Genomic DNA, 27,608 nt, shown 5'->3' with positions numbered 1-27,608 from the left:
TGCCCATGGATTGAGTCTCGGGCATTGGGTCGTGTACTTTCTGCAAGCGGGTCACCACCACTGCAGAGGGCTGCTATCCCCCAAGCAGTCAAGGTCCAACTCCCAACTCTTAGTTTCCTGCTACCACCGCAGCTCCACTTCTGATCTAGCTCTCTGTTAAGGCAGCAGAGGTTGGCCCAAGTAGTTGGGCCCATCACCCAGGTGGGAGACACAACAATTTGGGGACTTTGGGGAGTGAACCAACTGATGGAAGATCTTCCCCAACTCATTTACTCTTTAAAATCAATAATTAGATCTTAAAAAGAAAAAGGAGGAAGGTGGGTGGTATTGGGCAAAGCAAATTAAGCTGCCACTCGCAGTGCTGGCATCCCATATGGGTGCCAGTTTGTATCTTCAAAGCTACACTTCCAATCTAGTACCATGGCAGCAATCTGGGGAATGAATTAGTAGACAGAAGATCTTTGTTTCTCCCCTTCCTTCTTTCTCTTTTTTTTTAAAGTTAAGTTTCCTTCGGGGGGGGGGGGGTCAGTGTTTTGGCACAGCTGGTGAAGCCATTATCTCTGAGGCCAGTGAGTGCCAGCTGCCCCACTTCTCATCTAGCTCCCTTTTAATGCACCTGACAAATCAGCAGAAGCTGTCGTTAAGTACTCAGGTCCCGCACCTGGCCACGGTGTGGCCCGGCCCGCCACTGTGGCCGTGTGGGGCGTAAACCAGCAGACAGATCATCATTTCTCTCACGGGATGAAGCTCCTGGGCCAGCACCGGCTGCTGCAGCCTTCTGAGGAATGAACCAGTGGATGAAATCTCCTTTCTCTCCCCGCCTCTCTATAACTCTGCCTTTCAAATACATCAATCTTTTAAGTAATTATTTCATAATTGGAAGTATATAGATAATACTAAAAGTTAACAACAAAAGAATGGCATAAGCTTATTACTAATAAGTGTGCACATATATTAGGAGAAACAGACAAAATGTGATTTTTCTCTCGAGGGGATCCAGAACAGTCCAGGACAGAACAGGTTCCTCCTAACTCCCCACGATTTTCCCCACGAATGTAAGCCTTACTCCACTGTGTATTTTTTTAAGTCACATTTAATCAAATTTAACGAGCTGTGATCTTGAAGCTATCGAGATTATTCTATCTTGTTTAATGGCTTAAAATCACAGGGCTTAACGACCAGACACACCTGACCATGACTGTTAGGGGTTTGCATCTTTTCAGACATAAAGGTGGACCTTCTATTATCTCTTCGATTTTCCCCATGGGTCCTGTTCTGGTTGGGCTTCCCACTTTACTTCAAATCCGTCTTGTCTGTCTCCGTTCCGGGTTTTACACAGCTTTCATCCCTTCTGGTGGTTCTCTTCCCAGTCATACTTTCTGCCCATTCCGTTGACCACACGGTCTCTTAGTTTCACCAGACAGCACTGTAAGACAGCATCTGCCTTGTTCCCGCATGTTGAGCTCTTTATACATTTTTCCTTTTGGGGGTTCATTTCACTGTTGTAGTTCTAAAGCACCCTCACTGGGAAATAACACACAGCAAAGTTCACAAGGCAATGTACAGCTCAATAAATTATAAAGTTGTCTTCTGGTCTTCTAAGTAAAAGGCTTAACTCCTCTACAAATAGTTGTTTACTAATAAAAATATTACAGCTATGAATTCTTAAAGTGCTTTTGCCACAACTCATGTATTTTTCATATGTGATATTCTGTTGTGGTTAACTTCTGAGGAACCTATAATAAATGTTTTGATCTTCCCTTTCACCAGAAAGCAGAAACAGCAAGAACTCATTAGGCACACTTCCACTAACCCACTTGGAAATCTTTTCCCTAGTTAGAGCAGAGCTTGGGGCAGTTACAATGATGTGTCAAGACCAACTAAGAACAAAGTGGCTAACAGTGATGATGAGGGGAGGCGAGGAGTAGAGAATTAGCAGACCTGGGACAGCACCCCCAAGCCCCTTCCCCCAGGGCACAGGCCCGCGGCTGCAGAAAGGCAAGCAGCAGGTAACGCCCCAGAGGGAATGAAGATGCTCAAGATAACAAAGAATTTACACAAGAAAGGGAGTTGCCTGAGGGAATGGAAAAGACCACTGGGAAACAAACCCAAAGCAGCAATGGGAATGTGGGGGGTTTCATTCTGAGGCTCTAAGAAGACGGCAGGTCTGTGGAACTCCTGGTGGCCCGAAAGGTTGTTCTTGCAATGATGGTTGCAGCCAAGCTTCCCACTCCATCTAGGTCTGCCTACTGGGACTGGCAGCAGTGCTGGCTGTCTACCCCGACTTGAAGGCCTCAGGATCAAGGGCAGAGGTGCCACACAGGGGTGAGTCTGGAATGGAGGCACTTTTGGATGACTGTAGGCATCTGAGGATGGTTATGTACGGGGCGGAGGTCCCAAGGTCACCATATTTTGCTTCTAATGGGTAGTACGCAAATGAAGATATCAGCAGCACGTTCTCCACTGAGGTAATCTAATCTTGATCCATCTACTAAGTTATGCAACACAACAGAGCTACAAACAGGAAGATAGAGAAAAATGAACAGCGAGATGGTCCATCAGCTGGCTCACTCCCCAGGTGGCCAAAGCAGCCGGAACTGGGCAAAGCAGAACCCAGCAGCTGGGAACCCGGTGGGGTCTCCCACGCAGGTGCAGGGGCCCAAGCACTTGGATCATCTTCCACTGCTTTCCCAAGCACAATGGCAGGGAGCTGGATTGGAAGTGGAAAAAGCTGGGACTCAGACTGGTGCCCCTATGGGATTCAGGCACAGGAGATGCTGACTTAACATGCTACGGCACCAGGTCCTCCCCTTTTAAATATTCTGCAGATCTGAATCTTTCAGTAGCTCAGGCGAACAAATAATAGCAGTCACTTGGCATGGAGGTCAAGGCACTGCTTGGGACACCTGCAGGCCACGGCACCCACGGCACCGTGTGGCCTGCTCACCGTCCAATCCCAGCTTTCTGCCAACGTGTCCCCCGGAAAGTAGCAGTTGACAAGCTGGCAAGTAGTTGGGTCCCTGTCACCCACAGGAGACCTGGATTAAGCTTTGGTTGGGGAGGGGGGAGGGACCGCTAACGTCGTGGCACATTAGACTAACCCTCCGCCTGCGGTACCAGCATCATATGGGCACTGGTCCTAGTCCCAGCTGTTCCACTCTTGTTCTGGCTCCCTACTGATGGTCTGGAAAAGAGACCACAGAAGGTCCAAGGTGTTGGGCCCTAGCACCTATACAGGAGACCCGAGGAAGCTCCTGGCTCTCAGCTTCAAATGGGCTCAGCTCTGGGCATGACAGCCATTTGGAGAGAGAACCAGCAGATGGAAGATCGTTGACTTTCACTCCTTCTCTGTAACTTGACTTTCCAGTAAGGTAAGAGCTTTGGTCTGGCCAGTCCCAGCTGTTACGGGCATTTAGGGAGAGAACCAGCAGCTGAAGGGTCTTGTCAGTCTCTCTGCCTTGCAAATCAATATGCTCATTACTAACACTTCGTTAGTGGCACTGGGACGTACCTCTGCGTGTTCCGGGTTCCCTACTTTCCTAAGCTGCTGCTGCTGCCTTTTTTTTTTTTTTAGTATTCTAGCCTTGTTTTACTGCTTTAGTTTCCAATTGTATTGATTCTGCCATCCTATACTTTTACTGAGCATGTGATTTTTTTGTAGTCAAGTTTATGTCTAAAACCTGTTTTCATTTATCTAACCTAAATAATAATAAAAAAAAATAAGTTCAAAACATGTATTTAAAAAGCAATATGACAGAAAGAAAGGGAAGAGACAAGATAGATCTTCCACGTGCTGGTTCCCTCTCCCGAAAGGCTGCCAACAGCCAGGGCTGGGCCAGGTCATGGCCAAGAGCCAGGAACTCCCACTTGCAAGTACTGGGTCATCACCTGGTTGCTTTCCAAGGTGCAGGAAACTGGGTTGTAAGCAGAGTAGTCATTACAAGTGGCAGCTTAACCGGCTGAGCCCCAACTCTGGCCCCACCAAACTCATATTAAGCAGCTACTGTGTTTCAGCCATATACTGCATCTTAACTGAGGCAGAACTCCCTAGAATCCTAATTTAAGGGAGGGGAAAGCTCTCATTAGATTTTCTTTATGAAAAAACAAACATTTCAGCATTTGTTTCCAATAGACTTAAAGATGTTGGTTGTGCGCCTATAAAACTTGGGCATAACATGAAACTAGGGGGTCAGAACACACACTTTTGATGAAAAGAAACAAAAATGTACGGGGCAGACATGATGGTATAACAGGCTAATCCTCCACCTGCTGGCACTAACATCCTATTTGGGCACCAGTTCGAGTCCTGGCTGCTCTACTTGTGACCCCATTCTCTGCTTGTTATCTGGGAAACTAGTGAAATAGTCCAAAGCCTTGGGCCCCTGCACTCACGTGGGAGATCTGAAAGAAGCTCCTGACTCCAGTTTCAGACTGGTCGAGCTCTGGCCATTATAGCCATCTGGGCAGTGAACCAGACGGAAGATTTCCCTTTCTCTCCCTCCCTCCAACTCTGACTTTCCAAGTAAAATAAATAAATCATAAAAAAAAAAAAATCTGGAAAGACTGAATGGACAGCTGAGCGGGGTCACATGTGCTGAATCCTCCATATAATCCCCTCTTGGAGCTACAGACTGGGCCCTCCTCACGGGATACCCACTTGCATGTGGAATGAGGGACAGACGGATGAGCTAGGGTGCCAGTACCAGCTTCACTGGCAGGTACTCCTGCTAGGTCATATGGCTGCAGCAGGTGTCCTGCCCAGCGGTGCCAGGTCTGCACCCACAAAGTGCTATTGAGAGAATGCAACAGCTTAGCATGAGTTCCTGCTTTTATTTTATCTAGCCCTTAAAATGCTTTTAATTAACAAACTCCTTTTAGCTCTCACATGGAAGGTCTTCATTATAAACGAGTGCATCCTAACATATTACCCTGCTGGATCCCGGCTCATATATATATATATATATATATATATATATATATATATATATATATATATATATATATATATATATATATATATATATATATATATATATATATATATATATATATATATATATATATATATATATATATATATATGGCTCGGCAGCGTGGCCTAGTGGCTAAGGTCCTCGCCTTGATCCCATGTGGCCGCTGGTTCTAATCCCGGCAGCTCCACTTCCTCTCTATCTCTCCTCCTCTCAGTATATCTGACTTTGTAATAAAAATAAAATAAATCTTTAAAAAAAATATATATATATATATTTTTTTTTTCTTTTGGCATTTTTGTTAAATTACTTCTTTGTGCCTCAGTACAACAGGGACAAGTCATTCTGTTTGCAAGATTATCAAGCATTACACGATACAACACATAAAGCATTTGGCCCAGTGCCTGGCTCATAGTAATTTTCAGTAAGCATTCATTCTAGCATTTAATACCGTGATATGCTGATAAGCCACATCTTCCTCACAGTCTCCACAGGCTGTACCCATACAGCTGGTTTGGGAACTTGGTAATGGGATATAGCACTTATCCCTCTTAACTATTATGTTCTATGACTTGACTCCCCATTCAAACTGTCAAAGACACTTACAAGTTCTGTTTCTGTTCATCAAATGCATTTATTATTCCTTCCAGTTTCACATCATCTGCAAACTGTATGGGCATGCAGCCCACACCTTCAAGCATACCCCTGGGGAAACATCCTGACAAACCCAGCCAACAGCCATCATGCCTCCCGCGAGGCCAGAGCCCTGCAGACAGCAGAACTCTATTCATGCTGTATTTCCCTCCCCTCCTAAGCCTGCAGCAATGCACGGGTGCACCTGTGGCGGTCTCAGACCTGCCTCCTACCCAGATTCTAGAATGTCTGACATGTACATTGATCCCAGTGGTCTAGACACTTTACTCCACCTTCTAAAAATTACAATGATCTGTGTGAGTCGGTCCCCCTAGCATTCTAGAAACTCCATCTATACAAGACTTCAGGGATCCCAGGGGCGACAATCACAGTTGTGAGAATGGGGCTGTGTAGAGGAGAAGCCCTGGACTCAATTAGAAAAGAGGGCTAGGTTGTAACACTTCTCATTCCACACAGAGCATCCCGTAACACAAAGACTTTCAAAAAGTGTTCCTCTGTAAAACATGGCATCTGAAGCCATGGTCTAAATCAATGAGCCAGAAAATAAGTTTACTTTTTTTTTTAACCTTTTATTTCTTCTTCATGCATTTAAGTTATAACAATATTTTATAATCTTTCTTGCCCTAAAGAGGCATTCACCTTCCATACCATTCTTCCTGTTGGTTTTAAAAACTAAGAGAGGGTCCAGTGTGGTAGCCTAGTGGCTGAATACTTGTCTTGCATAGGCCAGTATCCCATATATAGGCGTCAGAATCTCATATATAGGGGCTGGTTTGTATCCCAGATGCTCCGCTTCCCATGCAGCTCCCTGCTTGTGGCCTGGGAAGGCAGCAGGGATAGTCCAAAGCCTTGGGACCCTGCACACACACTGGGACACTTGGAAGAGGCTCCTGGCTCCTGGCTTTAGATAGGTTCAGCTCCGGCCGTTGTGGGCACTTGGGGAGTGAACCAGCTGACAAAGATCTTCCTCTCTGTATGTATGACTTTCCAATAAAACTAAAGAAATAAATCTTTAAAAAAACAAATAAATAAGACCTAAAAGAACTGAGCGTTAACCACGCTGGCATACAGTGGGGAATCACGTGTATGAAACCAGATCTTTTTGTGCTGGTGTTGTGGCACAGCAAGTTAAGTTGCCTCCTACAATGATGGCATCTCATAAAAAGCTACTTTTTCTCTTACCTCCCTCTCTTTCACTCTTTTAACAAATATATAAATCTTTAAAAAAAAAGAAAAAAGATGGTGTGTAGCATAAAATTTTATGTTATAAATACTATTATAAAGTGTACTTCCCAATTTCCTACAGATCATATAGAAAATGGGCACACCTTCCATTCTAATCTTAATGATCTCACAAGTTCTCTACAAGAAAAAGAGGATCGGAAGCTGTTGTAGGACATATGGAGACCTTAACCAGCCGAAGGGCACCGAGGAACTCAGTCCGTGGCACTCAGCCCCTCCAGTTACCTTGCAGCATGCAGCGGTAGGCGGACTCGGATATGGCATAGATGTGCGGAGGCATCTCGTGGCGTTTCTTCCCTCTGTACATCTCGATGATGTTCTCAGAGTAAATCGGGAGGTTCTTGTAAGGGTTGATGACTACGCAGAAGAGTCCAGAGTACGTCTAAGACAGCAACACAACACAGTGTTAGCAGATGGGACGGGGACGAACTTACACAAGCCATCCTATCTTAGATGATTCTCTCTGTCCCCCCACCCCAATTCAATCCAGCCCATCCCTCGTGGCTCCTGCAGGCATCTGGAAAGCTGCCTCGCTCCCCTCTTCGCAGGTCTACTCCGGAGCTTCAAATGATACTGTCTGCCTTTTCACATCTATTCCTCCTGAGTACAAGGCATGAAAAGGCCATTAATGCAGTTTCAGATTCTAATTAATCTGAAAAAAATAAAGAAAAAGAAAAAAGCTGAGTTTCAGCATAGTAGCAAAACAAATAATCATAGCTTGCTGACAAAGCTATTTAAAATATTCCTCCTTTTTCAATTAAGTCTTCAATTAAGTCTCTGCATAAGGATACCTTTGGGCCGTCCTCGACTGCTTTCCCAGGCCAGAAGGAGGGAGCTGGATGGGAAGCGGGGTTGCTGGGATTAGAACCGGCGCCCATATGGGATCCCAGTGCACTCAAGGCGAGGACTTTAGCTGCTAGGCCACCAAGCTGGGCCCAAAATATGACTATTTACTAAAATTCTCATGTTATTTAGGTTAACTTACAATCAATGTGTGGTCATTTTTAAGTGAAATAAATATTTTCAATTTTAATTCCTATAACATAACAAATATCAGTCATTGTAACGCACACAAAACAGAAGCTCTTGGGGCTTCTTGATAGCTTTTCAACACAGCCGGAGCAGAGGACGGGTCTGTAAAACATCCATAGTTCACTACTGACACAATCACCACTTCTAGCTTGGGGATTTGAAAATGCACACAGAACAGGCAAGTGGCACAGCGGCTCAGATGCCATTTGCGATGTCCATCGGTCTGAGTCCCAACCCCACTTGCCACCCGTGTGGGAAACCTGGAACGAACTCCAGGATCTTGGCTTTGGCCAGCCCGGGGCCCAGCTGTTGCAGCATTTGGGCAGTTAACCAGGGAATGAAAAGTCTCTCTTTGTCTCTCTGCATTTCAAATTAACAATTGACAAAGACAAAATTACTCTTCAAAAAAATAAATAAAATTCACATAGAATGATTTCCAAGAGGATTCTACAAAACAGACCCTGGGAACTATGGGAAAACAACAACCATTAAGGGAGGCTACAGACACCCCAGCCTTCCAGGGGACTCTGAGTGTTGGGAAACAGACCTTCCATTTGAGGTGACTTGGGCATACCTAAAAGCCAGACTCCCTGGCAAAGGCTGGAGGCCTGGCAAGGGGCAGCTGTGCGGCCCACTTCCCAGGGGAACAAACAGCTGTGTTCCCAAGGACTGAAGCCCTGGGCGAGCTCCATGGGCAAGCCCCCCCCCAGACCACTCTGTGTTGAACATGATGACTCCAAGACCAGAATCCACCTCTCAGGCTGCTCACCTGGTGTTCCTCCTAATTCTAGAGTGCAGGGTCAGAGGTCTCCAGACTACAGGTTCAGGAGAGGGCACAGGGCTGACGGCATCGGTGCCCAGTCCGCCAGCTGGAGATGCTCCGCACTGGGGCAGCCCTGAGGGGCCTCTGCTACCTGCCTGTCCAAGGCTGAGCTGGAAACCGTTCCTCCCAAGTCTCCAGGCCCCTGGCCCGGCAACCACACAAGACACACCTCAGATGACCCAGGCTAGGCTGACCCAAGCTTGCCAGGAAGGGAAGTCACTCTCTGCCAGACCTATGACAAAGGCCATGAGAGAAGATAAAAGGACTTTACCAAAGGTAGGCAGAAAAACAAACATAGAATTGTTTAAAAATCACGTACGTAGGGCCCGGCGGCATGGCCTAGCAGCTAAAGTCCTCGCCTTGAACGCACCGGGATCCCATATGGGTGCTGGTTCTAATCCCGGCAGCTCCACTTCCCATCTAGCTCGCTGCTTGTGGCCTGGGAAAGCAGTAGAGCATGGCCCAAGCTTTGGGACCCTGCACCCGTGTGCGAGACCCGGAAAAAGTTCCTGGTTCCCAGCTTCGGATCGGCACAGCACCGGCCGTTGCGCTCACTTGGGGAGTGAATCATTGGACGGAAGATCTTCCTCTGTCTCTCCTCCTCTCTGTATATCTGACTTTGTAATAAAATAAATACATCTCTAAAAAAAATATCATGTATGTAGATGCTTTTTTAAAACATACAATCTCACTTCGTTATTCAGAAACCAGATCAATGGTCTCCATCATGACACAGCAAATTCTATTCTCCACTTCTTAAAAAAGGAAAGTGACTGCAACTTGGATGCACCACCATCTCCTCCCCCCCAAAAAATATTAAAAATAAAAAAAAAAAACCACCTCAAAGAAAGTTAAAGCATGCATATTCGGTTATTCAGCTTAACATCCCACAGCATTATAACATGGTAACATGTTTCATCAGAAACACTTCTAACATGTGTCTCCCAAGTGTCAGGCCCTTTTCCAAGGACTAGGATTACAGAGATGAGTAAGTCTCACAAATATGAGTAAGTCATCAAAATAAAAAGGAAGGAAAAGAAGGTTTAAGTCATCACTTTCCCATTCTAACTGTAATAACAAACGCTTAGGTGGAAATATTCCTCACGTGCTTTAAGAGCTAACTTTTTTTAAAGATTTATTCATTTTTATTGCAAAGTCAGATATATAGAGAGGAGAGACAGAGAGGAACATCCTCCGATCGATGATGATTGACTCCACAAGTGGCTGCAATGGCTGGAGCTGCGTCAACCCGAAGCCAGGAGCCTCTTCGGGTCTCCCACGCAGGTGCAGGGTCCAGAGGCTTTGGGCTGTCCTCGACTGCTTTCCCAGGCCACAAGCAGGGAGCTGGATGGGAAGTGGAGCTGTTGGGACTAGAACCAGTGCCCATATGGGATCCAGGTACAATCAAGGCAAGGACTTTTGCTGCTAGGCTAATCATGTCGGGCCTAAGAGCTAAATTTCAACTAGCTAGAAAATTAGCTCAGGAATTGGTCTCCTGCCTAAATACTTCCATCTCTCCTCCCCATCCTCTTCCCAGGCATATGGTAGGAGGGCAGCATGTTGTTAAATTACTTTCTCTATAGATCTCAAAGACCAAATTAAACTTCATAAAGCATTCGAATGCACACAGGAGACAGTGAGCGCCTTTGAAGGAACAACAGACGCACTCCAAACAAGCAAGCTGCAACAGAAGGTGCCAAAACCACCTCAGCCAGGGTGAACAGGTTTCCTAAACAGCAGAGAGCACCCGGGGGCAGAACTAACACAGTCCCTGGGAGGTCTCCACCACCCTGGCGCAGGGTAAAACTACATACACCACTCAGATCCAGGCGGACTTCAAGGTCTCGGTAAAGACCGTGAGGTCAAAAGGAGGGGTAAGGGACCCCAGGCAAACAGCACGAAGCTCTCCTGCTGGCAGGAGAGACCCAAGGCGGCAGACCGAGACCAGTCCAGCTGGAACACCCTTTGTGGTGTGGAATGTGAGAGGAAAGGGCACAAAAGGCCAATCCCAACAACTCCGATCTTTGCCCTGTGGGAGATGAGGAATAGGTCCGGAGGGAAACGCAGCGAGAAGAGAAACATCTCAGACTCAGCACAGGTCAGGTAACTATACGGAAAACATACAGAAAGCGCAAGAGGCAAGGGTAGGAGGACCAGTGGAGGCTGCTGTGGCCTTGGCAGCCATGGGGCAGCACAAGCAGAGAGGGATGAGGCCGGGAGGGGGCTAGGGAGACACAGACACACTCAAAACCTGGACACACGAGAACCCAAGCTCAGGACACCACAGTCTGAAGTCTAGCCAAGGGCATTAGGCGTTAGGCCTTGTGGATAGGCCACAGGTTAGGACTCCATTCTTGGCTCTAGCTCCTGACACTAGCTTCCTGACAGGGCAGACGCTGGGGTCCTTGCCACCCACTGGGGTGGACTGAGTTTCCAGCTCCCAGCTTCAGTCTCCTGGTGATCATAGGCATTTGGGGAGTGAACCAGCAAGTGGGAGTGTGAAGAATGACTTGAATATTGGCCCTGAAGAGGGTGAGACTCCTGCCAGTTTATAGAGTTGGCACTGATTTCACTTCAGTTCCCCTAAAGTTTCCACTTCATTTCTGTACTCCTTTAACTCTCTAGAGTTCCCAATTCAATGCTGAATTTTGTTCTCCACCAATCCAATCTGCTGGAGCCTCATGGCATCGTGCCTGATGGACCTATGCACCAATCCCTCGGGCTCCCGTGCTCCCAGTAGCCAACTCTGTTCCTAATACTCACCCCTTGCTATGTGGAGTGGGTAGTTCCCAGCCTCTCCCCTGCCTCCCTTCAAGCCTCCTCCTGTCACTGAAGAAAGGAGTCCTCTCTCTCTCTCTCTCTCTGCCTTAGTTCCCTCCCCATGACCATCTTTCTCTGCCCTGCTTTCTCTCCCCCAAGGCTGCCTCTCCCACTGAAATAAAGACCTTCCCTGTGACTTGCTGGAGTCTGGAACATTGGGTTAGCGGTGAAAATTCATAAGAAGGAGATCCTGATCTCTATCTTCTTTAAAGACTTATTTATTTTGAAAGAGTTACTAAGAAAGAGGAACAGAACAAAGATAGGACCAGGAATAGCAACAATCTTCCATCTGTTGGTTCACTCCCCAGACGGTCGGCAATGGGCTAGCCCAAAGCCAGGAGCTTTGTCCAGGTCTCCCAGGTGGGTGGCAGGGGCCCAAACAATTGGGCCACCTTGCAGTGCTTCGCCCAGGGAGTTGGGTTGGCACCCAGATGGGATTCCGAAATCACAGGTTTTATCCAGTATGCCACAATGCAGTGCTCTGCATCTTAAAACTGGAAAAGTACTGACAGCAGCAAAAATGTTATGTGACTTTTGGGGAAAGATAATGAATTCCTTTTTTACACACTGAGAATGTGAAAAGGTGTGTGAGCCTGGTGGGATATCAGAGCCCGGGGACAATTCTGAATACAACAGCAAAGGTTGCGGCGAGCGTAGCAACACCACAGTGCACTTCAACTAGGAGAGACGCATACAATACTGGCACTCCCACAAACACGCACCACCTTCCAGGCCTGACCTTTCTCTGCTTACGGCTCCAGGCTGCAGCCTGTGCCTACTGCTCTCCTTGGAACACCCACTCCTGCTAACCTCACCCTGTGACATGTCAGGCTTTGGTTTCAGGAAGCAGAGGGATGGATTCAAGAGACCTTCAAAAAGTTCGTGGAAAAATAAAATTAGTGGGTTTTTTTTTTTTTTGGTACAGATTTTTCATGAACTTTTGTCTCCCTTTTTATTTGTTTGAAAGGTAGAGAGAGATTCTGAAACAGAAAGAGACGAGAGATCTTCCTTCCATCTGCTAGTTCACTCCCCCGATGCCCACGTTAGAGCGAGGTCAACCAGGAGCCTAGAACTCAACCCAAATCTTCCAGGTGGATGGCAGGGACCTAAGTAACTACTTGGGCTACCACTGCTGCCTCCAGGGTACACAGTGCAGGAGCTGGGATCAGAAGTGGAGTTGGGAGCCTGGCACGATGGCCTAGTGGCTGAAGTCTTTGCCTTGAACGCACCACGATCCCATATAGGCGTCAGTTCTAATCCCAGCAGCTCCACTTCCCATCCAGCTCCCTGCTTGTGGCCTGGGAAAGCAGTCGAGGACGGCCCAAAGTCTTGGGACCCTGCACCCGCGTGGGAGACCCGGAGGAATTTCGTGGCTTTGGGTAGACGCAGTTCCGGCCGTGGCAGTCACTTGGGGAGTGAATCCACAGACAGAAGATCTTCCTCTCCGTCTCTCCTCCTCTCTGTATATCTGGCTTCGCAATAAAAATAAATAAATCTTAAAAAAAGTGGAGTTGATATTCTCAATCCAGAACTTCCCATATCCAAGTGCAGGCAGCCCAAGTGATGCCTTAACTGCTATATCAAACAGTCCTTTTATGAACTTTGTGAACATCTTTTTCAAATATTGTACCACAATCAACTTTTAATGCCATTTTCCACACACACTTGTTGAATAGTTTCATGGGTTCAAGAGATCTGCAAACCAGGCATGTGTAGATACAGGTGCCTGTGTGACAGAACAGACCTGCAACTGTCCCCTACAGGGCCAGGAACTGAGAACACATGACCCTGCAGCCTGTGACAGCTTTGGGGAGCCAGCCAACTAGCAACCAGAAGGAGGGAAAGGGCAGGAAGGTGGAACCATCCGCCAGGACCACAGCACCAAGAAATCCACATGTGTATTTACAGAAAAGGAAAACTTCCTAATCAGGAGAAAATCACAAAGAGAATTCATACAGGGAAAAAAAATCAATCATCTACAGTAAACAGAGAGCACTGGGAAATAGATGCCGTATATAACCTGGACGCCACACAGTGCGACAGAAATACAGAAAGGAAAGTGACTCAAGCAAGGCAAGACTGTGAGGCAGAATCTACACAAAGGGCAGAATGGATACGTGAATAAATTAAGTGGTAAGAACAGAGAAAAGTCAGGCCCAGGAAAGATAACTAAACAAGTAATAATGGTGAAACTCACAGCAAAACAGTCTGTGTTAGGCGAGTGAATACGGAGGGTAAACAGAAGAACATCTCAAACACTGACTAGGGGTGGACGTTTAGCCTGCTGGTTAAGATGCTGTGTTCCACAGCCCAGTGCCAGGGTGGGCTTCCTGCTAAGGCAGACCGTGGGAGGCAGTAACTGGACTCCTGCCCCCATCGTGGGAGACGTGGATGTTGTGGGCATTCATCCTAAAGGGTAAACCAGCAGAGTGCTCATTCTCTGCCTTACGAAGGAAAAAAAAAAGTTACTGCTCCCTTGGAAGGGGAAAAGGCTGAAACTGTAATGAACTTGTCGACTTCAGCAAGCTTACAAACGCAGAAGGAGTGAACCCATCTGACACTCACCGTTTAGCAGCCTCCAGGGAGATAATGGGTACGGACATCACTCACCAGCGGCAGCTACAACCCTTGGTGACTGGCAAAACCTAGACTCCCCACCAACTTCCCTGGTCCATCCCAGCACCACAGTGAGAAAACTTGGCAAAGGCTCCCAGATCTCAACACCGGTTTATCGGGAAGCACACCACACGGATACCATCAGCATGGTCCAGAACAAGGCAAATTTCCTGATTTTACTGATGGCGTGTCTTCAAATAAAATATAGTGGGAGGGAGAACGTCTAGGTTAAAACAGACATACAGCCAATTACAACAGAGCGGGCTTGCTCGGATCCTAGGTTGATGAGAACAATTACGTATGAGACGTGAGACAAAAAGAAAAGCTGAAATGTGACTGGATATGTGGCGAGCAGAGAACGGTCAGCGCTCCTTTTTAGATGGGTTATAGTTACAGATCCTCTAAAGTGCTGATGAAAAGTGGGAAGCTAAGCAGAGCGTTCCACAGCACACAAGTCTGAGAGAAGAAAAGTTAAACAGAGCAGATGGGAGGCGAAGCCTTCCAAGGCAGCCAGGTAAGATACCGATGGCTGCACCCCAAGACTTAGGCCTACACCCCCAGACCACACAGTCTTAAGCACAGCGAGGGAGGATGCCACATCCTTGCTCCCCCGAGTACAGCTGCCTGCCCACAGCAAAACTCTAGAAAAAGCCTGAATACCATCTGGAGCCCCATATTCTCTCCATAGTTCCCTGTCTACTCTAACGAGGTATGCCAGGCAGAGCTGGGGCTGAAATGAAAGACAATCCTGGGCTCCCCGGACTCCACTTTCATGGATGGGTATTATTATGGTGGACAACTGCATGTTCAAGTAATTAAAAGACACAAGTGAGAATTCTGGCAGAGAACTGAAAGCTATAAAAAGAAAACCCAAATGAAAAAGTCTAAAACAGAAAAGGAAAAAAAAAAAAACCTCTGGTAATCGAAATAGAACATAAATCTCAATGGATGTGTTTAAGGTAGATTAGCTACCTGACATTCTAAACAGAAGCAAACAGCTGGATCAGGGAAGCATGGGGGAAAACGAGGCTGAGACGTGGGAGAATGTGAGAGTCCCTGGCCACAGAGTTGACATCCCAGGCCTCTGAGCCCAAGGAGAGACAAGAAAGAAAGGAGGAGCACCAAGATCTGGAGAGACGCTAGCTCAGACACCTCCAAAACTGAAAAGAAAGGCATCCAGCCACAGGTTCAAGAGACTACAGGCTGTACACTGAATATATGAAGCGAAGCTTTACCCAGCTACTACTTAGTATTCTTGGTCTGTGAACAGCTGTTCCATTTCCCATCACAGCCGTACTAATGAGCGTAGGAAAGTAGTGCAGGATGGCCCAAGTACTTGGTGCCTCCCACCCATGCAACAGAACAGGCGCTTCAGGCTCTGGCCTGGCCAGGTCTGGCGATGCAGCCACACGTACGGGGGATGAACCAGCACACGGAAGATGGGATCTCCCTTTCCCCTCTCTTATTTAATCTCTGTTTACCTGCCTTTCAAAATAAATACATAAATCTCTTCTTTTTTTTTGAAGATTTATTTATTTATTTTTTTTTACTGGAAAGTTAGATATACAGAGAGGAGAAGAGCCAGAAAGGAACATCTTTTGTCTGATGATTCACTCCCCAAGCAGCTGCAACAGCTGGAGCTGAGCTGATGCGAAACCAGGAGCCAGGAGCCGGGAGCCTGGAACCTCTTCCGGGTCTCCCACGTGGGTGCAGGGTCCCAAGGCTTTGGGCCGTCCTCGACTGCTTTCCCAGGCCACAAGCAGGGAGCTGGATGGGAAGTGGAGCTGCTGGTATTAGAACCGGCGCCCATATGGGATCCCAGTGCATGCGAGGACTTGAGCCGCTAGGCTGCTGCACCAGCCCTAAATACATAAATCTTAAAAAAAAAAAAAAAGGCGAGAGAAATGACCCTAACCTGATAAAACTGTGTTTCAAAAAAAAATCGCAAATGTATTTTTAACTTGTATTTACTTTTATTTCTTGGAAAAGCAGAGTGACAGGGGGAGAGACAAAAAAGAAGAGCGTGTCCACTGTTTCACTCCTCAAATGCCTGCCACACCTGACGCTGGGCCAGGCCAAAGCCCAGAACTGTCTGCTTTCCCACCGTGGGTAACAGACACCCAAGCACTGGAGCACCATCTTGTGCCCCCAGGGTGCCCATTTAGCAGGAAGCTGGAGTCAGGAGTGGAACCGGACCTCCAAGTTGGAATGCTGGCATGCCAAGCACATGTCAACCACTGCACCAACACCTGCCCTACAAGTACCACGGGAAAAGACAAAGGCTGGGAGTGTCCCCTCTGAGATCAGGGATGACACAAGCATACCTGAGCACCACTGCAACTCAGGCATTGCACTACAGGTCGCAGTCAGTGCAGCAAAGCAAGTGTAAGAAATGAGTAAGACTTGGGAGGGAAAAAAATAAATTCATTACTCCAAGCACCCAACTGTGTGCACAGGAAGTCTGCAAGAATCTCCAGGTAAATTATTACAGCCAATAAGTAAACACAGAACAAAGTCAACATATGGAAATTACTCTCAAAAAAATCCATGTTTTTTGTATATAATGGCAACAAATGTAAATAAATTATGTCATTCTATACGTAATCCAATGGTAAAACTTAAAACACCATTTAAGGGGCTACCACCATGGCTCCACAAGCTAATCTTATGCGTTTAAGCACCAGCATCCCGAACATGTGCTGGTCTAAGTCCCAGCTGATCCAATTCTAATCCAGGCCCCTCGGAAAGCAGAGGAGGATGGCCCAAACCCTTGGGACCCTACACCCACATGGGAGACCTGGAAGAGGCTTCTGGCTCCTGGCTTTGGATCACCTCAGCTCCAGCTGTTGAGGCCCATTTGGGGAATGAACCAGCAGATGGAAGACCTTCCTGTCTCTCCTCTTTGTAAATTTGCCTTTCTAATAAAAAGAAGATAAATCTGGAAAAAATGTATATAAACACCATCTGAAAACTAAAATACCCCAAAATAAGCCTAAGCAAAGACGTAAATACACAACCTACACCAAGAAAAATGTAAAATAATATTGGGCAAAATAATATTGGGAAAAAAAGTTCAGAATTAAATAAACGGGTAAATCCATGACTTAAAACTGAATACTGCAAATATTTCTCCCTCAACATCAATAAAAATCTAATCAAAATTCCAACAAGGTAGCGTATGCTTGCAAGGAGAAACTGGCAAGTGGATTCTAAAATTGTACTGAAAAGTGCAAAGGACAGACGGCCAAAATAGTCCTAGAGAACAAAAAGTGAGAGGACTAGGCCCAGCACAATGACGCAACTGGCAAATGTGCCTGCAAGCACCAGGATCCAATGTGGGCACCAGTTCGAGTCCCAGCTGCTCCACTTCCCTTTAGCTTCCTGCCAGTGGCCTGGGCAAGCAGAGGAGGATGAACCAAGGCGCCCATGTGAGAGACACAGAAGCAGCTCCTGGTTCCTGGCTTCAGATCAGCTCAGCTTCAGAGCTTCAGCCACTGTGGCCATTTGGGGAGTAAACCAACAGATGAAGACCTCTCTCTCTGTCTCTCTTCTGCAAATCTGCCTTTCCAGTAAGAAAAAAAAAAAAAAGTAACTACTTTAAAAATAAATAAATAAATCTTACTTTAAAAAAAAATGAAGACTTTCCACAGGACAGCAAGACAGCATCGAGTCATAACAGTCAAGACAATGTGCTATTCGCCCACAGACCCAGGACACACACCGGGAGTCAAGAACACATTCATGAACACCCGATGCACGAGGCCGGCACCGAGCAGCAACACAGGACTAGGCTTTGGTATACACTGGCTCAACTGGAGAGCCACGTGTCAGAAAAAGAAACCTTGTCCCACTTCACAGACATAAAAGTTCACTTTCAGATGTAGCTGAGGCCAAAATAAGAAACATGGCTTGTCAGATTCCTGTGTTCTTTGGTGTCAAACTGTGTTTGGCTAATGGGAGCCTGAGGAGAGAAGATCGGGACATTTACTCTCCAGGCTCCGCCTGTCCAGAGGACACAGAGCGCCTGGCAGGCAGCTGTCCCCCCACAGCCACCCTCTCCTGCCTAGTGTTCCTTTAGACACCCAGGTGTGGCAAGGGTTATGCTGCAAATCCTCAGTATTCCCTGTCTGCTCTTTCAATCCACAGGTTTAAAACCTTGCCTGTTCTCGCAATGACCATCAGGATCGCTCCAGAAACCCTTCAAACCAACCAACCAACCAACCAACCAACCAACCAAAAAAAAATCTAGAATAGGCAGAGAACAACAAGGAAAGCTTAGAATCAGACAGGAAACGGTCAGCGTGGATGCACTTATAGCTCACTAGGTGGGACACAAAGATTAATCACTCCTCACTGGGGTATTGAAGATTTCTCTGCACACCCCTCCTAAAACTGTTCACCTAAACTGTTGACACATGTCTTGTTAGAGTCATAGAGTTAGACCACCCAAAAAAACAGCCAGGTTCAGCAAAATCATGCTTCAACGCTATAAACTGCTAAATACTAAAACGAAAATAGACACGAGACAGCTGAATGGTTATCTAAGGCCATTTTAAGGTGTATAGAACCCAGTTGTATATAAACCAATAATTGAAATGTCAATGAAGTAGTCACAGGATGTGGTTCAGAACTTGCATTCATTTTTTTTTAATATATTGGTTACTCAATACCATGTCAATTAATTCCATAACGTTATAAATTGTTACTGATGTTATGTCAGGGCTTTTAATTGATTGGGATGATACTCTGCCGGCTCCACCTTCAGACCAGAGATGGTCTCCCCAAGAAACCATTGAACTTACCTGGACAATAAGATGCTGGACTTTATGCTTGGTAGATGCTTGCAATGAAACAATCTCAATGGAATTTGAACTGTGGTAATGCAACAAGGTGGAGGAATCCACCATGGCGGGAGGGTTTGGGGAGAGGTGGGGGGAATCCCAGTACCTATAAAACTGTCACATAATGCAATGTAACCAATAAAAAATAAATTAAATAAATTAAAAAAATAAAACCTTGCCTGTGCTAAACCCCACACACCTCACTACCAGCCTTCTCTCTGGGGCTGGCACTCTGGCCACATCAGGCATAGACCTGATTCACAGGTACATGCGAATGCCACTCCCCTCTGGATACTCCACAGCAAGGCATGCTCAACTGCGCCAGCAAACTGGGAAAAAAAAACCCAAACCAACCAAGACGGCTGTGCAGATAAACACACTGGATCAAAGACGTTGTAATAGAATACTACAATCAGTAGAAAGGCATGAGCTAAAACCTTTCTTCATTTCAGGGCCATTTTTACACTCAAAATGTGAAGAACCCTTGGGCCCAGTGTGATAGTATAGCAGTTAAAGTTCTCACCTTGAACCTGCCGGGCTCCCATATGGTCGCCGGTTCTAATCCCGGCAGCCCCGCTTCCTATCCAGCTCCCTGCCTGTGGCCTGGGAAAGCAGTCGAGGACGGCCCAAAGCCTTGGGACCCTGCACCTGGGAGACCCGGAAGAGGTTCTGGACTCCAGGCTTTGGATTGATGCAGCTTCAGCCATTGCGGCTGCTTGGAGAGTGAACTATTGAACGGAAGATCTTCCCCTCTGTCTCTCCTCCTCTCTGTATATCTGCCTTTCCAATAAAAATAAATAAATCTTTATTTGTGTGTGTGTATATGCATACAAAGTTTTTTTCATGTGTTATTAATTTCAAAATAACATACAACATTTCTAACGAAAAATGATATTTTCCAAAACTAACAAAGTCCTGGGGAAACCCTAGGGATCCACAGATGACATCTTAGAAAGTCAATAACATGGAACTTAAAACAGCAACTGACACAGCAAATATAAAAATGAGTAAGGCCACATAGAGGATTTAAACAACACAATAAAACAGCTCACTCTAATGGACACATTATCAAACCCTAAGCCCAACAGTAACAGAATATACATTCTTTACAAACACTCATAAAAACAGACAATGAGGGGCTGGTGGTGTGGCCCAATAAGCAAAGCTGCAGTCTGCAGTGTGAGCATCTCATTCGGCACCAGTTCCAGTACTAGCTAACCTGCATCCATCCAGCTCCCTGTTCATGCTCCTAGGCAGGCAGTGGAAGATGGCCTGCTTGGGCAACCACATGGCACTCCAGGCTTGACTTGGAGCTGGATCAGGCACACTCATTGAAGCCATTTGGGGAGTGAACAAGCAGACAGAATGATACTCTTTCTTCCTGTCACATAAATGAACGCATCTTAAAAAAATAAAAAGTAGAGCCTGGCATGATGGCTTAGTAACTAAATCCTTGCCTTGCATGTGCTGGAATCCCACATGGATGCCAGTTCAGGTCCTGATTGCTCCGGTTCTCTTCCAGCTCTCTGTGAAAACAGCAGAGGATGGTCCAAAACCTTGCGACCCTGCATTCACATGAGAGACCCATAAAAAGCTCCTGGTTCCTGGCTTCAGATGGGCTCAGCTCCAGCCATTGTAGCCACTTGGGGAGTAAACCAGCAAACAGAAGATCTTTCTTCTCTGTCTCTTCTCTGTAAGTCTTCCTTTATAATAAAAATAAATTCTTGGGGCCCAGGGCAATAGCCTAGTAGCTAAATCCTCTCCTTGAAACTACCAGGATCCCATATGAGTACCCAGTGTCCCAGCTACTTTACTTCCTGTCCTGCTCCCTGCCCATTGCCCAAAGCAGTTGAGGACGATCCAATACCTTGGAACTCTGCACCCATGTGGGAGACCCGGAGGAAGCTCCTGGCTCCTGGAGATGGACTGGTTCAGTTCTGGCCACTGGGGCCACTTGAGAAGTGAACCAGCAAATGGAAGATCTTTCTCTTTGTACAATCTGTTTTTCCAATAAAAATCTTTTTTTTAAAAAAAAACAGACAATACTAACCAAATGAAGCCTCAACAAAATGAGGAATGAATACATGAATGACACTAAAATGCAATTATTTTAGAAATTAATAAAAACAAAAAATTAATATCTGAAATTCTTGAAAGTACACTTTCAAATGGTTTGTGAGCTGAAGATGAAAGCATCACAGAAATGAGAAAATATTTGGAACTGAGTAACACAAACCACCTACAGAAACTCAGTAAGGTGATCTGAAGTAGTGTTAAAGGAGATGTTCATAGCTGTTTTAAATAGTCATGTTAGGAAAGAAGAACTAAAATTAATGACTTCAGAATTTGGAGGTCAAGCAGGATAAATATAAACAAAATATACAGAAAGAACATATCTAAAGCTGTTAGCAACCTGTCGTTTAAAATGACCCTACAGCAATGTGGCCAGATAGGTCCTACCCAAATTATTTTATTGTGTGTATCAGGGCACCTCAATCAGTTTTCAACAGAATTAGTTTCACTCCAAAGCCCCATCCCAGTGTACCCCAATGGTCATAGGCGGTGCTGTCCACAGCCTCACTCTCCCCAAGACTCCTCCAGAAGTCTTTCAGCTAGAATCAGGCTGGTCTAAAAGAATCATGTGCCTAGAAGACCCGGTCCTCCCCAGGCCCCACCTTGACGGGCACTACTCCACTCGGAAACTCTTCCAAGTCGTCACTGAATTAAGCTGGAAAAAGAATCTAAACTGGAAAATCTCAGAACTGTGAGATCAATGATCAGTAGGTGCAAATACTGTCCTTCCTGTCATTTCTTGCACCTCACAGCCACCATCCCCCTTCCCTTTCTGTTTATCCCTTCCGTCTCTGGCTTCAGCTCTCCACCCAGTCCCATGTGGAGGCCTGCGGACGATGGCCTTTCTGCCTCACTCTCATCCCAGCACCCCTGGAACTATGCACCGTCCTTCACTGCACCGCGCTACCCCCCAAAGCGGATGCGACTGCCACTCAAACTGCGCATGTCTACATCAATCTGACTGGTCTCTGCCTTTTCCTATTTTCTTATTCCCTCGCTCTCATTCAACACCCGTTCTTCATCAACATCTCTAGTCCTTTCCCAGCATCTTGGGGATGGCAGAAGGCAAGAAGGAGAAGATGTGAACAGGTGCAAGGGCACAGCTGGACAGAAACGTTACAAACTTTGGCTGGAAAAGCTGGATTTCAAAAAAGCTGGGAGACGGAATAGGACTTCTGTAGTTGTCAACAAAGAAACGTTAAAAGTGATGGCTATGGCAATTGCCTTGATCTGATCATTATATATTGAATACATATATTAAAAAATGTCATACTATATCCCATAAACACTCGATTTCTACAAGTTGATTAAAAACAAAACCCTAGGTCTGGCATCGTACCCTAGTGGCTTCCAGGCCTTGCACGCACCGGGATCCAACACAGGCGTCGGTTCTAATCCCAGTGCTCCACTTCCCATCCAGCTTCCTGCTTGCGGCCGGGGAAAACAGTCGAGCACAGCCAAAAGTCTTGAGACCCTGCACCAGCGTGGGAGACCCAGAAGCAGCTCCAGGCTCCTGGTTTTGGATTGGTGCAGCTCCAGCCTTTGCTGATGCTTGGGGAGTGAATCATCAGACGGAAGAACTTCCCCTCTGTCTCTCCTCTCTGTATATCTGACTTTCGAATAAAAAATAAAATAGGGCCTGGCGCGGTGGCCTAATAGCTAAAAGTCCTTGCCTTGAACACGCTGGGCTCCCACATAGGCTCCAGTTCTAATACTAAAGGCCCTGCTTCCCATCCAGCTCCCTGCTTGTGGCCTGGGAGTGCAGTAGAAAATGACCCAAAAAGCTCCTGGCTCCTGGCTTCAGACCAGCCCAGCTCCAGCCATTGCAGTCACTTCGGGAGTGAATCATCAGATGTAAGATCTTCCTCTCTCTCTCTCCTCCTCTCTGTATCTTATTTTGCAATAAAAAAATAAATAAATCTTTAAATAAAATAATCTTAAAAATAAATAAATAAATGAATAGAAATAAAATAATTTTAAAAAGCCACAGGGCTGCCACTGTGGTGTAGCAAGCTAATTTTCTACCTGCAGTGCCAGCATGCTATATGGGTGCACCCGTTCAAGTCCCAGGTACTTCACTTTCAGTTCAGGTGCCTGCTAATGCACCCAGGAAAGCAGCAGAGGATGGCTGAAGATCTGGGTCCTTGCACCCATGTGGGGGACTCAGAAGCTCCGGGCGCCCAGCTTGGGACCAGTCCAGCTCTGCCGTGTTGCAGTCATTTGGGGAAGTGAACCAGCAGATGGAAGGTCTCTCTCTGTCTCTCCTTTCTATAATTCTGCCCAAGTAAAAAGTAAATAAAACAAAACATTAGGGCCCAGCGCCGTGGCCTAGTGGCTCAAGTCCTTGCCTTGAATGCGCTGGGATCCCATATGGGTGTGGGTTCTAATCCTGGCAGCCCCGCTTCCCATCCAGCTCCCTGCTTGCTGCCTGGGAGGGTAGTCGAGGATGGCCCAAAGTCTTGGGACCCTGCACCCACGTGGGAGACCCTGAGGAGGTTCCTGGCTTTGGATCGGCTCAGCTCCAGCTATTGCGGCCACTTGGGGAGTGAATCATTGGATAGAAGATCTTCCTCTCTGTGTGTGTATCTGACTTTCTGATAAAAAATAAATCTTAAAAGAAAAAAAATTTAAAAACACACCAAACCTGCAGCCCTGACCTGTGTGCCCCTCCTGCCCAGAATCCCTTGCCTACAGAGGCTGGACTCCAGCAACAGGCACTGGGCTTGCCCCACTGGGCCGTGCCAGCCATGAAGCCACCGAGCTTCCGGCCCTGGCAGCCTGGCAAAATCCAATGCGGCTGGGACTGGGTCTCTGTCAGCCCCTTGCTGCTGCTCTCCTGACTGGCCAGACCACCTTTCCAACCCTGTAGCCTCCTGCCCGCACCATGCAACCTGTCTCACAGAGAAAAACAAGGGAGCTGACGACTACTCTGGCCAAGGTCAGGAGTCAGTTGTCCACTTCTCAACTCTCCCCATGGGGGCTGGCTCTCTACCATCACTTGGATTCCAGCTCAAACAACACCCCCTTACAGAGTCCTTCCCGCTGCAAAATGCCATTCTCCTTGCTCCCCCCCTCAGCCCCACGTCACACAGGGACTGGCCTGTTGATACACCACACCGTCCCCTGCAACTCCAACACAGAAGGTGCTCAGCAACTAGTGCCTAGATAAACGAACCCCTTTGGGAAAACATGTTTCGCTTTCAATTTGGAGGTACTCAGCAGCCTCAGTAGCACGTTTCTTGTATACAGTTCAACATGTTCCCGTTCTCAGGCTACTCTCCTGCCAGCTCTTTCACTCCTCGTTCTAAGACGTGTACGCCACATCTACTGTACATTCTTCCAGTCACTGATACCTCTTCAATCTATCTGTTGCTCTAGAGTCATGCTCAGCCTATGGCTTGTTTCTTTGCTCTTTCTACCCAATCCCTTATTTCCAGTTGCTTCTCTAGGGTCAGCCACAAGGGCAGCAACCACAGTTATGTGTCAGCTGCTAACCACAGGTCAAACTCAACCCCAGCTTCACCCTGAACTACTTCCTCTGAGAAACCTCAGCAGCTCATCCTCCCAACTCTCCTGTGCCTGTTGAAGCCTTGAAGCTCCCAGCTCCTCAGCTCTATCCTCCTCAATGTATGCTTGCAGGCCAACCAGTGCGCTGCCTGCATTCTCTCAGCAACATGACTCCCTTCACCTGATTAACTTCCCAGGCTTCCTGTCGTATGCCCTTGATGCCCCTCATGCCCTGGGGCACCACCACCACCATCACCATCCCCTGCACCACTGGAGTTCAGAGTGTAAAGACAAAAAGGTGGTGAGCCTTGGGTACGAGAGAGCCAATCTTTCTACCATCATCTACAGAGATGGTATGGTTAAGACACACACAGGGGTGTGGGGATGTTCCGCATTCTTCTGCGATATGACAGGTAGTGCGCACAAATTCTCAGTCCCCACTTGCCAGGGTGATATGGCTTGGGGGTGGGTACTTACGTAGATAAGCCCGGAATAGTAACGATCCTTCAGATTGTGTAAAACGGAGGCCTCGTTCAAGCACGTCAGCTCGGCCATGTCCTCCACCTTGGAGAACTTGGGCGGGTTCATCTTCTGGATGTCATCCTTGTTGACCATCGCCTTCTTGCCGTTCTCCGCCAGCTCCACCACCACTTCGTCCCCCCGCTCCTCTCTGATGCTAGCTGCCTCGAAACCATGACGTTCGGAGGGAATCCACACGAGCTTCTTGGCTGTCCAGTCGGCTTGGGTGGCCGGGTTGTAGATGACAGCCCTGTCCACGAAGAGATACCGCTCTGGATCCTCTAGTCCAGTTCTCTGAGCCATTATAAACGGAGGGATCCCTGGGCAACCGCCTCTGGAGGAAGAGGAAGAAGGAGGGGCAGAATGAGACGCCCGCCAGGCAAGCAATTTGCAAGCTCCACTCTTCTAACAAACTTCAAACAAAACCTTGGGCAGAGAGAAAGCACCAACCCTGAGCGGATGCGCTGGTTCCTCCTCTGCACGGCCGTACTAACCAGGTTTACAAGGTGAATCTCAGGGCTGACCACTAATTATGACTCTGGTTGTCTGACGACTACTCAAGATTTGCCCTCAGCTTCCAAGGGCTGAAGAACAGGCAGAAGGAAAAAAAGCTCAATCCCAGGGTGATCTTTTTCTTTCCTTCTGCTCTTTCACCCTCACCACAAATTGAACAGAGAGCTAAGAGGGGAAGAAAACAGCACCGGGCTATTGATGTGTGTTGGCCAGTTGAGCTGACAGGTCTTACGACACAGGCCATGTCAAAGTTCTGGTTGCTCTATTTCAATGCATCTCCCTGCTCATGCACCTAGGAAGGTAACAGAGGAAGGCTTGTGTCACGTGGAGAGACCCAGATGGAGCTCCGGCTTCCTGACTTTGACCTGGACCAGCCCCAACTGTTCCAGCCATTTGGAGAACAAACCTGCAAATGGAAAATTCTGTCTCTCTCTCTCACTCTGCCAGTCAAATAAATAAGTCTTGGAGGAAGAGGAAGTAACGGATCAAGAAGAAAAAAACGCTTAACAAATGGTCCATGAGTAATACCAGAATTAGCATAAACACAAGGCTACAGCCACAGAAACACATCATGTCCACACAGGGCTAAGGACCTCACAGTCCACCTTCAGATAACAGACTCCAGGTCCCTCCTTATAAACACAGCACATCAGTTCTCCTGTAGCCTGTGGTCTTGATGGATTAAATGGGGCCACACAAGACAAGCTAACAGAATCCTTCTGTGGCTACAGGAAGAATAGTTACATGGGTCTGCCCTGCAGCCCAGCTCCTCTTCAGTACACCTTCAATCAGCAGGCTCCTCTAAGATCTCCAACCTTTCAAAGACTCCAGTGTGCTCAGCCTTCCATGGAGTGTGACCCAGAAGCAAACAGAACCCTTAACCATGCCAAGTAAAGTGGTGGTTCTGAGACTTCTGCTATTAATGGATCTTAACATCTAATCCATTTATTTAGCACTCACTGAACACTACACTGGCCAAAGCTCCACACACCTGCTACCAAGCCACGCCTCCTCCTACCCTAGTACAGCTGGCCTTTTGGATCGCAAGGCAGAGTGGGATAGTCACCACCCAGTCTTGGATGCAATCACTCATTCTTTGCATGGCACTGCAAGAATCTCCTGATGGAATCCAACATCATCTCAAACGTTTTAGCCATTGCCCCAAAGTCCAGCTTATGACAAATCGCAGAGCCAGGGTTTGTTTTATGACTTCATCCAGACCAATTCAAGAAGCCCGTTGGATGCCTGCTCTTGCTCCACCAAATCTCCCTCACCAGAAAGGCTGGACTTCTCCCTAGCCAGGGGCCAGCACAAAGCAACACATGTGGGTTGCAAGGGAAATCAGAATGTGAGGCAAAGAAAAGGGCCGTCACCTTCATTCCACAGATGAACTTCCAACTGAGACCATTAAAACGGTATTCAAATGTTGTACATTCAGCAAACAGAGGTGTGCTAATCGCAGGAGAAGAGCCACACTCTGTGTAGATTCTCCAATGAATGATAACCTTAATCACTGACGGTGGGTATGGATCATAGTCCTTTAACTCCCAAGAATAATTTACTAGAATCAAATAGCTAAGAGACTTCAGTATTCCATTACAGACACCCACATTCTGGGGTGTGACACAGCAAGTTAAGCCACCTCTTGGGATACCTGTATTTCATATCAGAATGCTGATATGAATGGTCCAGGTCCCAGCTACTCTGCTTCCCAACCACATTCCTCCCAATGCATCCTGGGGGGCAGCAGATGACGACTCGAACGCTTGGGCCCCTGGCACATGGGAGCCCCACATGAAGGTCCAAGCTCATGGCTCCAGCCTGGCCCAGTTCCAGCAGCTACAGGCATTTGGGGAGTGAACCCCACCTCCCCGGTGTTTTTTCATCTCGGTCACACTATGCCTCTCAAATAAAAATAAATCAACAAGCATTCAAAACAAAATCCAACAAATCCATGCTCGTAATTCTCAAATTTTGGCATATATTAGATAGCATTCT

The 27,608-nt window shown here is 47.0% G+C and overlaps 1 protein-coding gene across 5 annotated transcripts in view; it reads right to left on the bottom strand.

Annotated features, from left to right (window-relative positions):
* The window catches only part of MYH10 (myosin heavy chain 10), a 197,943-nt gene that overhangs the window by 89,725 nt on the left and 80,610 nt on the right, over positions 1–27,608 (bottom strand). For 4 of the 5 annotated variants that reach the window (XM_058675238.1, XM_058675236.1, XM_004594755.2 and 1 more), the window contains exons 2-3: positions 25,056–25,431; positions 7,092–7,248 (exon numbers count right to left, since the gene is read on the bottom strand). In XM_058675238.1, the coding sequence (XP_058531221.1) occupies positions 7,092–7,248; positions 25,056–25,400 (502 nt within the window). In that variant the 5' untranslated portion in view covers positions 25,401–25,431. Of the gene's footprint in view, positions 1–7,091; positions 7,249–25,055; positions 25,432–25,547; positions 26,088–27,608 lie in introns of those variants that run through there. The other variant, XM_058675239.1, reaches the window with a different exon arrangement.

Source organism: Ochotona princeps, chromosome 17 (genome assembly GCF_030435755.1).
Source record: "Ochotona princeps isolate mOchPri1 chromosome 17, mOchPri1.hap1, whole genome shotgun sequence".
Taxonomy (NCBI): Eukaryota; Metazoa; Chordata; class Mammalia; order Lagomorpha; family Ochotonidae; genus Ochotona; species Ochotona princeps.
The sequence above is the reverse complement of the archived record's forward strand: the minus strand, read 5'-3'. Positions and strand labels throughout refer to the sequence as shown.